Source organism: Balaenoptera ricei, chromosome 1 (genome assembly GCF_028023285.1).
Source record: "Balaenoptera ricei isolate mBalRic1 chromosome 1, mBalRic1.hap2, whole genome shotgun sequence".
Lineage (NCBI taxonomy): Eukaryota > Metazoa > Chordata > Mammalia > Artiodactyla > Balaenopteridae > Balaenoptera > Balaenoptera ricei.
Genome location: NC_082639.1, coordinates 105,380,087 through 105,393,872, shown reverse-complemented (window position 1 = coordinate 105,393,872; position 13,786 = coordinate 105,380,087). Strand labels below are relative to the sequence as shown.

Sequence of the window (13,786 nt, the reverse complement as noted above, 5' to 3'; positions counted from 1 at the left end):
ACTTGAATAGGCTCTCCACAGAAGAGGAAATAAAAATACCAAAAACCGTGAGTTCTCAACTTCTCTAATAAATAATCAGAGAAATGCAGTTAAACCATAATGAGATTCTACCCTATATCATCAGTTAGCTAAAAATAGAACTACTGGCAAAGTGTTGGTGAGGATGTGGAACAATAGGAATTGGTGGTAGAAACTGCACATTGTTACGTACTGATACTTAGGAATAGTTTAGTATGCTGTAGTACAATTGAAGGTACGTATGCATACCTTATGATCCAGCAGTTCAACTCCTACCTATGTACACTGGAGAGACTTGGCACTTAATACACAAATATACATGTAGAGAATATTCTTTTTTTTCCCCATAACTTTTTTTTGTTGCAACAGAAACGTTGCAAAATAATGCAATGAATGTAATGAAGTCTTAATAGATGGTGGTTAAGCAAAACATGGTAGCTAGTGGAAGAAGCGTACATGAGCTTTGAAGTCAGTAATACCTGACTTGAAATTTCAGTTCCACCTATTAGTTGTGTGGCCATAGGCAATCTATTAATATTTGTGAGCCTCAGTTTTCTCATCTGTAAATTAGAGGTAATCATATGCCTACCATATTGTATATTATAAGGAATAAATACATTAATGCATATAAAGCACTGAGCATAAATGCCTGAAACATAGTAGTTGTCCAGTAAATTATGGTTGTTATTAGTAATTTTTTATTATTGTTAAAAATGATAATAATGATGCATTTTATCATTTATCTGTATTAAGGACAGAAAATATTTTTTAAAAATTTGTTGCACTCAAAAGCTTACAAATACAGAGGCACATTTTTTTTCCTTCTCATTTCCTATTGTAACTTCAATAATAGACAGTATAGACCAATGGGTTAGCATGACCATGTCAAAAATGATTTTATAATTTAAAAAATTATGCAGAATTAAAAACATCGTTTGAAGAAATAAAAAACCAACTATGATTTTATCAAAAGTAAATGGATACTGAAGCGTGAAAAAGTTAAATAACTTTATCAAGAAGCAATATCAGAAATAGAGTATAGGTTTCCTAATTTTTAGCCCAGATCCTGCACATTAAATGATAATATCAGCAATTATTTTTATTTTTTTATTTTATATTGGAGTACAGTTGATTAACAATGTTGTGTTAGTTTCAGGTGTACAGCGTAGTGATTCAGTTATACATATACATGTATCTATTCTTTTTCAAATTCTTTTATTTTTAAAGAAAACTGAATTAAGTAAGAGTAACCTTTAGCCCTAATGCTAAGGCCTTCATTGCCTTAACTGCAAAATGAATGAAGTCACGTGAAAAACCCCTGGAGCCCCTTTAATCTCCAGTGAAATTTGATTCTATGTCTGAAGTCTCTGTAACTGACCACCAGAACCACAGTCATCTTTTCCTCTTGGGAACTCTTGCCTGTACCCCACTATTTACCTTTCCAAACCAGTCACAGTTGTGTTGTCATACTGTACTGTTACTTTTATTTTCATAAACATATCCTCTATCTCCAGTTAGATTGGAGATACAGACCTTTTCTTATGTGCCTTTGTGTTTGTAAGCTTCTAAGTGCAAAAAAAGATTTTTTTAATATCATTTCTGTCTCCTAATAGCACCTAACATAGTGCTTTACAAAATAAATGCATTTAAGGATGATGACTGTCAGATTGCAGTTAAAAAAATTGCGTAGCCATCAAACATGGGCATAGGATTCATGGATTCTGCTTCAAAAGCAATTTTGTTTGTTTTTCTTCGTTCCAGAAAGATTCCGTGAAGCGAATATTTTCTGGCATTCAGCCTACAGGAATCCCCCACCTCGGCAATTACCTGGGAGCCATTGAGAGCTGGGTGAGATTACAGGACGAGCATGACTCCGTGCTGTACAGCATCGTTGACCTACATTCCATCACTGTCCCCCAAGACCCAGCCGTCCTCCGGCAGAGCATCTTGGACATGACGGCTGCTCTTCTCGCCTGCGGCATAAACCCAGAGAAGAGCATCCTTTTCCAACAATCTCAGGTCAGCTTCTCAGATTAGAACCGAGAAATTTTTTTTTTTTTTTTTCAGATTGAGGAAAAAATCGAATGGTTTATATAGCTCCTGTTTTTGATTTTTTTTTTTGACCCTTCAAGTGTGACTTCATGAAATGCGACTGTTTCATTTTCATGTTTTCCCTATATTCATATCATTGAGTATTATTATAATGCAATAGTATTTTCAACTTTTCCTCCACTGTACTAGGTAAGTTTATAATGCTTCATAAACCAAAAAGTTGTATCCCATTAGTACTTCTAACCCTGGAATTGTTTTTCTGTACTGGGTTGCATTCAAACAGATGAATTCATGCTGTTGACTAGTCTCCTGGTGATGAGGGATAGAATTTTAGCGACTGATGGTTTTACGTAACTCCGATGTTGCTTTATTGGGTATTGCATTTGGAAGGTCTATTGGATAATTCCCAATGTTCATTCTTCGTATAATAACTTTTGAGAAGATTTGAGAGAACTAGCTGGGAAATTGGAAAACAATGTCCAGTGTCTTGAGTCCAAGCCAAGAAAGGCTTTAGAACAAAGCCAAAATTTTTGACTCATATCTTTACTATGGATGAATCAGTTTACTCTTGGACAGGCAGATAACCTGGACTAGAGACAAGGCGCTTAAGAGACTCCCTAGCAAAGAAGGTGAAAATTTTAACTGGATCATGCCCTTATTACATGTCTGCTTTAACCTGGTGACAAAGCCCCAGCCAAGGAATGGTACGTTATACGTGTTTTGGCACGTTAACATGTATGCATGTGTGGAACGTGTTATACATGTGTACAACTCCTTTCTTGGTCATAAACTTCTGCCGATCATTATTTTTGTATATATTTAATCACCCACAGAACTTAATATAATGATTCACACAGAGCAACCATTTAAAAATATGTAATCAATGAAAAGAGTATCTTCAAAAAATAAATGCAGTTATCAACTTAAACTTGTTGCCAGCTTAGAGATAATTTGATAGAATAATAGAATCTAATCATTAAAATGACCATAAAGGCAATTTACCTCAATTTCCTTTTTTACAGCTGGTCAGGAAGCCTTTCCCTACGTATGACTTTTCAGATTCAATCTTGGACAGATGTAATTGTTATCAAGTACTTGCTTATACTGAGCAAACACCCGCCTCCCTGTAACTTCTAGCCACTCATTTAACTTCTTGCTAAAAATACATAATAAATCAACTCTGTCTTCCACATGACTGCTCTTCCAAACTTGGAGACATTAATTGTGCACCATCTTTACCCTCCAGGTCCTTGTCCCATAGGCATTACCTTCTTCAAACTAGCTCACCCTAGATCTCTCACCCTCTTGGTTGTCCTACCTCAGAAGCACTCCTACCTTCTCTCTGAAAGGAAGGTGCCTCTCATATTTCATGAAACAATGTTTATCCGAACTCTTCACATCCATCTCTGACATTATAATGCTGGTCATCATTAGAGCCAGTTTTGGAGTCACCTAATGCATTTTCCAAAGCATACCATCTTCACTCCGTCTTAGCTGTTTTTGATACAAGCTCTCTTTTGATCCTTATGTGATATTCTTTTTAAAAATTGTATTCTCAGTACTTATTTCCATACTTCTTATAGGTGAAAATGTCTAATCTCCCCAAAGTAACCACTTTGTCAGTTGCTTTTTAAAGTGACCTTTAAAATTAAAGGCTTATTTACAATCACATCCAGTACTTGCACTTTGAGCTCATAGCCCCAGAAACGATTACCGTATTCTAAAAGTGTTCTCCTTTGTAAAGGATTTTTGGCAGTGACCTCCATAAATGTATAAAATTTGCAATAATTGAGGTATCTTCTTCCACATGGTACATTGTTGTTCAAAATAGCAATTGAAAGAGTAACCCACAATATGGGAGACTTTGTAAGAACATTCTCATAAGTGAGGGATAAAAAAATTCACCACCTTCCCTTTGGTTTTTTTATGTTACGTAATGAGCTCACTGGTTCCCAAACTAGTGAGCTCATTATGTGGGTCTAGGTCAGAGAGTGGAGGCAACTGGTGTTGCCTGTTTCCTCAGTGGGCTCTAAATTGGCTCCCAGTTCCCCCTTCTACCATCCCTGACTTCAGCTCCCTTGGGGGAATTTCGATAGTTTGCCAGTAAAATTTGAAGAAAGTACTCATCAGCCCACATTTCACAACTTGTCCCACAAAGACAGTATTAAAGACTTCCTCAGGTGTCTTTCTGTCCTCAAGACATGCTTGGTCTGGGCCATTTCCTTCTTTAATTCGGACAACCAACCTTATTACAACTCAATGGATGGACGGATATTTTATCAGATTTTCTTTCCTTTTTAAAATATTTAATAAAGAAAACTTTAAATATATGCAGAAGAGTAGAGAGAAGAGTATACTCTACCCCCATCATTTACTGACATTTTGTGATTTGTCTAGCCAATGTTGTTTTCTTTGTTGAAGTATTTTATAGCAGATACCACACATCACGACATTTCATGCCCTAAATATTTCAACATGCCTCTCTATAAACTAAGGAAATTTTCTTACATAACTACAATACTGTCATCACACCTAACAAGTTAATGATAATTCCATATTATCATCTAATACCCAGTCCATGTTCAAATTATGCTGATTCTCCCAAAATGTCTTCCAAAATGTTGGCTTGTTGGAATGATGATCCAGCCAAGGTCTATGCATCACATTTGATTATGGATCTTAAGTCTCTGTTTTTTTCATGCCTTTTGATTTGTTGATCAAGTTTTATTTCCTGTAAAGTTAATCCTTCTGCACTTAAAAAAAAAATTTGAACTTTGGTTTTTATGCTTCCACTTTTTTCTTTTTTTTTTTTCCTGATGTGGTATGTATTTTTTAAATTGAAGTATAGTTGATGTACAGTGTTGTGTTAATTTCTGCTGTACAGCAGAGTGATTCAGTTATACATATATATACATTCTTTTTTATATTCTTTTCCATTGTGGTTTATTACATAAATCTTGAATATAGTTCCCTGTGCTGTACAGTAGCACCTTGTTGTTTATGCATTCTATATATACTAGTTTGCATCTGCTAACCCCAAACTCTCACTCCATCCCTCCCCCACTCCCCTTCCCCCTTGGCAACCACAAGTCTGTTCTCTGTGTCTGTGAGTCTGTCTCTGTTTTGTAGATAAGTTCATTTGTATGCTCCCACTTTTTTCATGCCTTTGATATGTTAATCAGGTTTTCTTTTATTTGCTATAAAATCAGCTCTTTTGGACATAAAAATAAACCTTAATTTTTTGTGCTTCCTCTTTTCACTAATCTGTGTTAGCTGATGTTTAATGGCTGAAAACTGCCATCCCACGTAGTTGCTTATCACCATTTATAATAGTTTGACTAGAAACTATGCTTACTTAGTGCCTATGGAGTGCCTAGAAAGGAGTGCCTAGATATCAGTTCCTCTAGAATGCTGTAAAGCTTCAAGCCGTTCATGGAGGATGATGGGAAGTTCTTCCTGATGCTTTATCTTGAAACTATGAAGGCATGTATTGACTTTTGCTTCTTAGGACCACTCTCAAGTAGAAGTATAATTAACTAAGCTAGTCGCCTTGAAACAATTATTATTTTAAAGACCTGGCCCCATATTTGCCACGTTCTAGTGGGTGAAAGAATCATCATGGTGTTTGTATTTTATGTCTTGCTATCCAAAAGTCAATTAATTAGCAACTGTCTTTATCAACCTGTGGAGTTTTCAGTAGAGGGGGATTGAAAAGAAAATAGAGCATCTTTAAACGTGTAAGATTTACCAGCCGTTTCATGTATATGACCTCTCTTTTAATCTTCAGAACAGTGCATGAGTTAGGCATTACTGTTTTTTCACAGATGAATAAATTAAGGTATAAAGAGATTAAGTAATTAGAAAATCTCTGAGAGGTGCCTGGTACTTAGTAAATGCTTAATAATATCTTCTTAATTAGCTACCTGAGGTCATAACAGCTTGTAGGTGGCAAATCCAGGACTCTTTTTTTCTTCCTAAGGCACTACTTTTGGAAGCTATATAGACAGTTTCTGACTTACAGTGGTTCAACTTATGATGGTTTGAAAGCAATATGCATTCAGTAGAAACTGTACTTTGAATTTTGGATGTTGATCTTTTTCCAGGCTGGCAATATGTAGTACTATATTCTCTTGTGGTACTGGGCAGCAGCAGGGAGCTGCAGCTCCAGGTCAGCTGTGAGATCACAAAGGTAAACAACCGAGACACTTACAACCATTCTGTTTTTCACTTTCAGTACAGTATTCAATAAATTACATGAGATATTCAACACTTTACTATAATATAGGCTTTGTGCTGGATGATTTTGCCCAACTATAGGGCTAATGTAAGTGTTCTGAGCACGGTGGAGCTATGATGTTCGGTAGGTTAGGTGTATTATATGCATTTTCAACTTAGAATATTTTCAGCTTAACCATGTGTTTATCAAGACATAACCCCATTGTAAGTTGAGGAAGATCTGTACTCATGGGGAGAGAACATTTTTCTGTCTCCCACCATGCCTTTGCCTCAGGAGCTGATGGCAGAGGGGCAGTGCAGAGCCAGAGCTGACCTGAAGACCCTGGACTGCTAAATTACCCTCTCACTCCTGCTTCAGTCTCACAAATCGATGGTCCATTCCCCACATTGTAGCCATGGTCATCTTTCTACTTAAAATACATCCGCACCTCTCTCCTACACTCAAGGTAAAAATTTAAACTCAGTTTCTAGAAAGCCCTTCAAGCATGAGGCCCCTGAGAACATCAGGTCCATGTTTCTTCCACTCCACCACTTTTATCACAGGTTATTTTGTGTTCAAATGATCTGATTAACTTTTACCAATAATTCTTTAAAGCAGAAGTTAGAGTATTTTCTTCTGGGTTTTTTATTTGTTTGTTTTTATAAATTTATTTATTTTATTTATTTATTTTTGGCTGCATTGGGTCTTCGTTGCTGCACGTGGGCTTTCTCTAGTTGCGGCGAGCGGGGGCTACTCTTTGTTGCGGTGCGTGGGCTTCTCATTGCAGTGGCTTTTCTTGTTGCGGAGCACGGGCTCTAGATGCATGGGCTTAGTTGCTCCGCGGCATGTGGGATCTTCCCAGACCAGGGCTCAAACCTGTGTCCCCTGCATTGGCAGGCAGACTCCTAACCACTGTGCCACCAGGGAAGACCCTCTTCTGGTTTTATTTTGAGAAAATTTGATAAATTAATTCTTAACTTATAAAACATAAATTAGAGATTATATGTGTAATTTTAACAAGGTTTTTTTTTGTTAGTTTATATTGAGAATTTTGCAGTATGTTTAAGCATTTAGTTGATCATTGAATATGATAGGAATTTAGAAAATAATTAGAATTAAAGTGTTGGGAGCCAATACCAGTTAAAATTAGTTATAACTGCATCTCCTCACAGACAATTATTTCCAAGTAAAATGAAGAATTTTTGAAATTGTGAGTTAGAGAAAAATATTTTTTATATTATGGAAGGGCTCTTTTCATGTATATCCATTGTGTTAAGTAAAGTACTCACAGATAAATATAAAGACTAGTTCCTCAGGTGCCATTGTTGGACACCAGAGTAAGTTCTAGTAATTATCTGAAATAGGGAAAGAGTTTAGCTATGTTATAATGCTGATTTTACCAATAATTTTTATCTCCAGTCCCTTGCATTCTTTCTCAGCGGTCTGACTGGAACAATTTAGACTTATTGAAGATTTTTCTCATTATTTTCTTTTTCTTTCTTTCCCACCGGCTTCTAGTCATGGTGCTTCTCCTACAATATGTTTGCCATATGTGGGGAATTTTACAGAGCCTCTCCTCTGAAAGGTGTGTGTGTGCGCGTGCGCATGTGTATGTGTGTGTGTGTGTGTGTGTGTGCGTGTGCGCACGCGCATGTGTGTGTGTGCGCGCGCGCATGTGTGTGTGTGTGAGTGAGAGAGAGAGAGTGGGAGGGAGAGGGAGAGGGATCTCCTGCCTATGTGTGTGCTTGGCAGAGGTTTCCATGCCAATGCCAAAGTCAGTGGTCTCTTATTTCTAGCAGGCCCGAGTGCAGATCCAATCTGATTCCCACAGCTGCCTCTGAGGTGCATGTTTCCACATCTTTAGTTGTTACTTTGCTTGGGATCGAATCACCCTGCAGATGGAAGATAAAAGCTGGAGTTCATAGCTTTAGGCACTGGCTTTCTGCCAAGGCTGGGAGAAAAGGACAGTTTCGACCATCAGACATCATGTTACAGAGGGTCCAAAACAGTCCAGGGAAGAGTCGAGGGAGAAGAATGGAATCTGCAGCTTTGGAATGTGGCCTCATTCTCTAATTAGAGGTAGGTTTTGTTTCCCAGGAAACTAAAATCAATAATAGTAATAAAGGAAAGGGGGCTATGGAGGAACCAATTTCTGAATAAGGGCCAAAGAAACTGACTACGTGAATCTTGGCTCACTGAATACAAACAAAAGTTGTACCTGACCCATTCATTGTCCCTTCTCTTAGAGGGAAAAAGCCAAAGCCTAAACTAGGACAGAGAATCTTTTGTGTTTTCACTTATCCTAGTAATTTTGGAAGCATATTTGAGTACATATGTGTATTTGTTAAACTCTCAAGTTGTTAGGCTACCAACAACAGGTGTACATTCAACTCATAATAGGAAGGAAGCAAACAAACCTCTATATAGGTTAATGGTCTTGAGGAATCTATTTGTAAAATTGGTGTCACTTCCAAAGTTTCCCGGGAGAGACAAAAGTTCTAAATGGCCCATGGCATAAATAATAAAGAGAAGTTAGGAAAATTATTATATAACTCAAACTCCTCATGTTATTTCCTTCTCTAAAAAGTTTCCACTAGTACCACTTCCTTGCCTAGATCTATACTCATGTGTGACTTGATGAGAAGCTGTAGTATTTGTGCTGCTTGCATCCTGGACTACAGGGTTAGGTCATATCTTAATGACACCTCCAAGAAGAGTTATTTTTTACTATCAGGGCGGTAGTGGAAAGAGTATGGGCTTTGAAGCCAGATACAGTTTGAATCTCACTGTGATCTCTTCTTTTTTTTTTTTTTTTTTAAATTGTGAGAATGGGTACCATTTTTTTTTTTAATTTTTAAAATTAATTAATTAATTAATTTATGGCTGTGTTGGGTCTTCGTTTCTGTGCGAGGTCTTTCTCTAGTTGCGGCAAGCGGGGTCCACTCTTCATCGCGGTGCGCGGGCCTCTCACTGTCGCGGCCTCCCCCGCTGTGGAGCACAGGCTCCAGACGCGCAGGCTCAGCAATTGTGGCTCACGGGCCTAGTCGCTCCGCGGCATGTGGGATCCTCCCAGACCAGGGCTCGAACCCGTGTCCCCTGCATTGGCAGGCAGACTCTCAACCCCTGTGCCACCAGGGAAGCCCCTGTGATCTCTTCTTGTAGTGACACTGGGCAAGTTACTGAAGCTCTCTGAACCCCCTTTTTAATGTCTATAATAGGGATATTTAAATAATATGATGTATAATTCCTGGCGGATGTTAACTTTCTCTCTCCCCCTACATCACCACACACATACTGTCCCCACCCCAGGCTCCTTGATTTGTTTAAGGGTACAGTGGATTTGGAAGGTGGAGATCAAATTAATGGCAGTGCCTCTCTTTATACTCAATAACAAAATATTTTCACAGGCGTTTGTTATCAAAGGTTTTTCAGGACTTTTTAAGAAATATTTCAGACATTCAGAAAAGTATGAAGGTGAATGGCTGCTTTTTGAAATGCTAACCTTTTGGCATACTTGCTGCATGTAGTTTCTAGGGTTTTTTTAAATTAATTTTTATTGGAGTACAGTTGCTTTACAATGTTGTGTTAGTTTCTACTGTATAGCAAAGTGAATCAGCTATACATATACATATATCCCCTCTTTTTTGGATTTCCTTCCCATTTAGGTCAACACAGAGCACTGAGTAGAGTTCCCTGTGCTATACAGTAGGTTCTCATTAGTTATCTGTTTTATGCATAGTGTCAATAGTGTATATGTGTCTATCAAACATTACAAGTACAGTCGAAACTTTCTGTTTAGCTCTCTCTAATCCCATTCTGTTTCCTGCCTCCCCAGAGGTAACCACTATACTGAATTTAATGCTCATCATTCCCATGTACGTGTTTATATTTGTATTGCATATAATTTGGCCATAACAATTCATATCATTTATTTTGTATGTTTTAAAACTTTATGTAAATAGCATCATGCTGCACATATCTTCCTGCATCTATATTTTTGTGTGCAACATTAGTTATGTGTTCAAGATTTATTCATTTTGACTGCTCTACAATATTCCATTGTCTGGCTCTATTACAATTTATTTATCTATTTTCCTGGCAAAGGATATTTAGATTTTTTCCAACTTTTTGTTACTGCAAATAATACTGCAGTGGGCATACTTCTATATGCTTTTTGTGTACATCTGAAAGGCTTTTGTAGGTGTACATACATAAGAGTGGAATCATGAGGATATATGACATGTATATATATCATCAGTGTTAGTGGATATTGCTAGATTGCTCTCCAAATTGGTATTCCAATTTACATTCCCGACAAGTGAAGAGTTCCTTTTGGTCTATGGCAATATTTGATATAATTAGACATTTTATTTTTGCCATTATAAAGGATAGAATATGCTATCTCATTTTAATTTGCATTTTTGGTTTTGTGAGCCTCTCTATCATATCTTTCTTTTCTATTTCATTGTTTCCTCTCTTGCTTCTGTTTTCTTTGAAATTACTTTGTTGTTATTTTTCTAACTTCTTAAGTGGACCTCATTAATTTTTAGCCATTCTTCTTTTCTAATATAATTATAAATACTCATTTCCTTCTAAGTACTGTTTTATCAGCATGTACAAAGTTGTGATATGTAGTATTTTCACTATAACTCATTTGTAAATGATTTCTAATTTCTATTATTTCTTGTTTGATCTGTGATTTATTTAGAAATATGTGTTTTAATTTCCAAATACATGACTCTTTTTCTGAAAACCATTTTACCCACTCGAATGACTAAAATTAAAAATACTGATAGTGCTAAGTTTTGGTAAGGATGTGGAGCAACATGAACTCATACATTGCTGTTAAGAGTATAAAATGACAATTTCTTATAAAATTAAACATATACTTACCAAGTGACACAGCAATTTCACTCCTAGGTATTTACCAAAGAGAAATGCAAACATTGTCTGCAAAGTGACTTGTACGTAAATGTTCACAGTGTTTTTGCTCACAATAGTTCCAAACTAAAAACAACCCAAACGTCCATCAATGAATGAATAAATAATTGTAGAATATTCAATCAATGGAATATTATTAAACAGTGAAAAGGAGTCTGTAACAACATGAAGGAATAGCAGAAACATTATGCTGAAAGAAGCCAAGGACAGAAGAATTCATATTATGTACTAACATTTATATGATATTGTAGAACAGGCAGAACTAATCCATAATAACAAAAAACAGATCAGTGGTTTCCAGGAGCAGGGATGAGGGAAGGGTGAGAAATTAACCACAAAGCTGTGTGAAGGAACTTTTGGGGGACATTGAACTGTTCTATATCTTGACTGGTGCGATGGTTACACATGTATAGATTTGGCAGAACTCCTCGGACTGAGCAGCTAAAATGGGTCCATCTTATTGTTTGTACATTATGCCTCACTAAAGTTGATTTAGTATTAAAAATTGTTTTTTAATGAGTAGGCACTTAGGATATATAAGTCAAAAGAAAAGAAGAACCCACAGAACTGTGTGAGAACACTACAAGCAGTTCAATATAGTTGTTATTCAAACATTTAAAATGACAAAGGCAAAATAAATATGGCATAAATATTTCATCTGAGCTTTGAGTCACTCATTCAAAATGAAACCAAGAAACAACCTGCTCACAAGTTTAGTCAGTAAACTAATTATTTTATTTGCTGTTGTAACATGTTCCCTAAACTTCTTGTAAAACCAGCAAAAAGCCCCATGAAACCAAGTGTTGCAACTGTTGACCCCACTCCAAGGAAAGTATTAAAAGAGAGTAGCTCTGGGACTTCCCTGGTGGCACAGTGGTTGAGAATCTGCCTGCCAATGCAGGGGACAGGGGTTTGAGCCCTGGTCCGGGAAGATCCCACATGCCACGGAGCAACTAAGCCCGTGCGCCACAACTACTAAGCCCGTGTGCCACAACTACTGAAGCCTGCGCGCCTAGAGCAGTGCTCCACAACAAGAGAAGCCACCGCAATGAGAAGCCCACGTACCATGACGAAGAGTAGCCCCCACTCGCCGCAACTAGAGAAAGCCCGTGCACAGCAATGAAGACCCAACGCAGCCAAAAATAAAAATAAATTAATAAATTAATTTTTTAAAAAGAGAGCAGCTTTGCCAAGGATAGTGCTTTGAATTAGACTGAAGGGATCTTTACTGCCAAGAATTTTAGGGAATTTTAGTCAAGAGTTAAAAAGAGTTTAAAATAAGAATATGAAAATCATCTTATGATATAAGACTTTCATCATTTTTGTTTGTTTTTAGATGATATTTTAGTTCATGTTTTTCCTTGTTTAAACATTATTTATCCAAATCAAAACAACAACAAATATATGTAGGGAGAGACATCTTTTACAAACATATTTTGTACTTATTTGTTATATACTACAGGATAAAGAACACAACCCAGGGTTGTGGGTGTTTTTTTTTTTTTAAATGAAGCACAATGTGACCTCTAATTTACCTGTGCTTAGTCTTTTCTTCTTATACTTCTTTACTACTCTGATTCATTGATATATTAACTGCTCGTTCCTTTTAAAATTTTCTCTTGACTCCAATGTTACAGCAGTAACTTCATTTTTCTCCTACTCTGATAGTTCATTTTTTTCCTTTATTGATTCCTCTTTAATCTTCAGAATTCTGTCCTGAGGTAGGTAGGTAGGTAGGTAGATAGATAGGTAGATAGACAGATAGATAGATACATAGATAGATCTATTCTATATATATATATATATATTCTGCCCTCATGAAGTCTCATCTACTTCTATAACTTTCAGCCATTTTCTCTCAAATCTTGTCTTTATCCCTGACCTTTCTTCCTAGTTTTTTGTGTTTCTAGCAATCTTCTAGACTTCTCTCTCTGGATATCTTTCCAAAATCTCAATTTCAACATATCTGAAACCAGATCTTTCCTTTTTACCTCTAACCAGCCCCTCCACTTGAATTTTTAAAATAATTTGGGATGAAATTCACATAACATAAAATTAACCACTTTTTCCCAACATTAGATATATGTTTATATTTTTTCTTTACACAGACTTTTTAAAAAAACTGAGGTAAAATACATGAATATAAAATGTACCATCTTAACCATTTTTTAAGTGTACAATTCAGTAGTGTTAAATATATTCATCTTACTGTGCAAACAATCTCCAGAACTGTTTCATCTTGCAAAACTGAAATTCTGTACCCATTAAACAGCGATTTCCTCCCCTCCCCCCAACCTCCAGACGCTGGCAACCACCATTCTGCTTTCTGTCTCTATGAGTCTGACTGTTCTAGATAATTCATATAAGTAAAATCATACAGTATTTGTCTTTTTGTGACTGGGCTCATTTCACCTAACATACTGTCCTCAAGGTTCATCTATGCTATAGCATGTGTCTTAATTGCCTTTCTTTTTAAAGCTGAATAATATTCCATTGTGTGTATATATCACATTTTGTTTATCCATTCATTCATCTGTCAATGGATATTTGGGTTGCTTC

The 13,786-nt window shown here is 36.5% G+C and overlaps 1 protein-coding gene across 2 annotated transcripts in view; it reads left to right on the top strand.

Annotated features, from left to right (window-relative positions):
- WARS2 (tryptophanyl tRNA synthetase 2, mitochondrial) overlaps nt 1–13,786 on the top strand; it is an 86,625-nt gene that overhangs the window by 39,375 nt on the left and 33,464 nt on the right. For both annotated transcript variants that reach the window (XM_059928941.1, XM_059928951.1), the window contains exon 2: nt 1,780–2,037. In XM_059928941.1, coding sequence (XP_059784924.1) covers nt 1,780–2,037 — 258 coding nt within the window. The remainder of the gene's footprint in view (nt 1–1,779; nt 2,038–13,786) is intronic.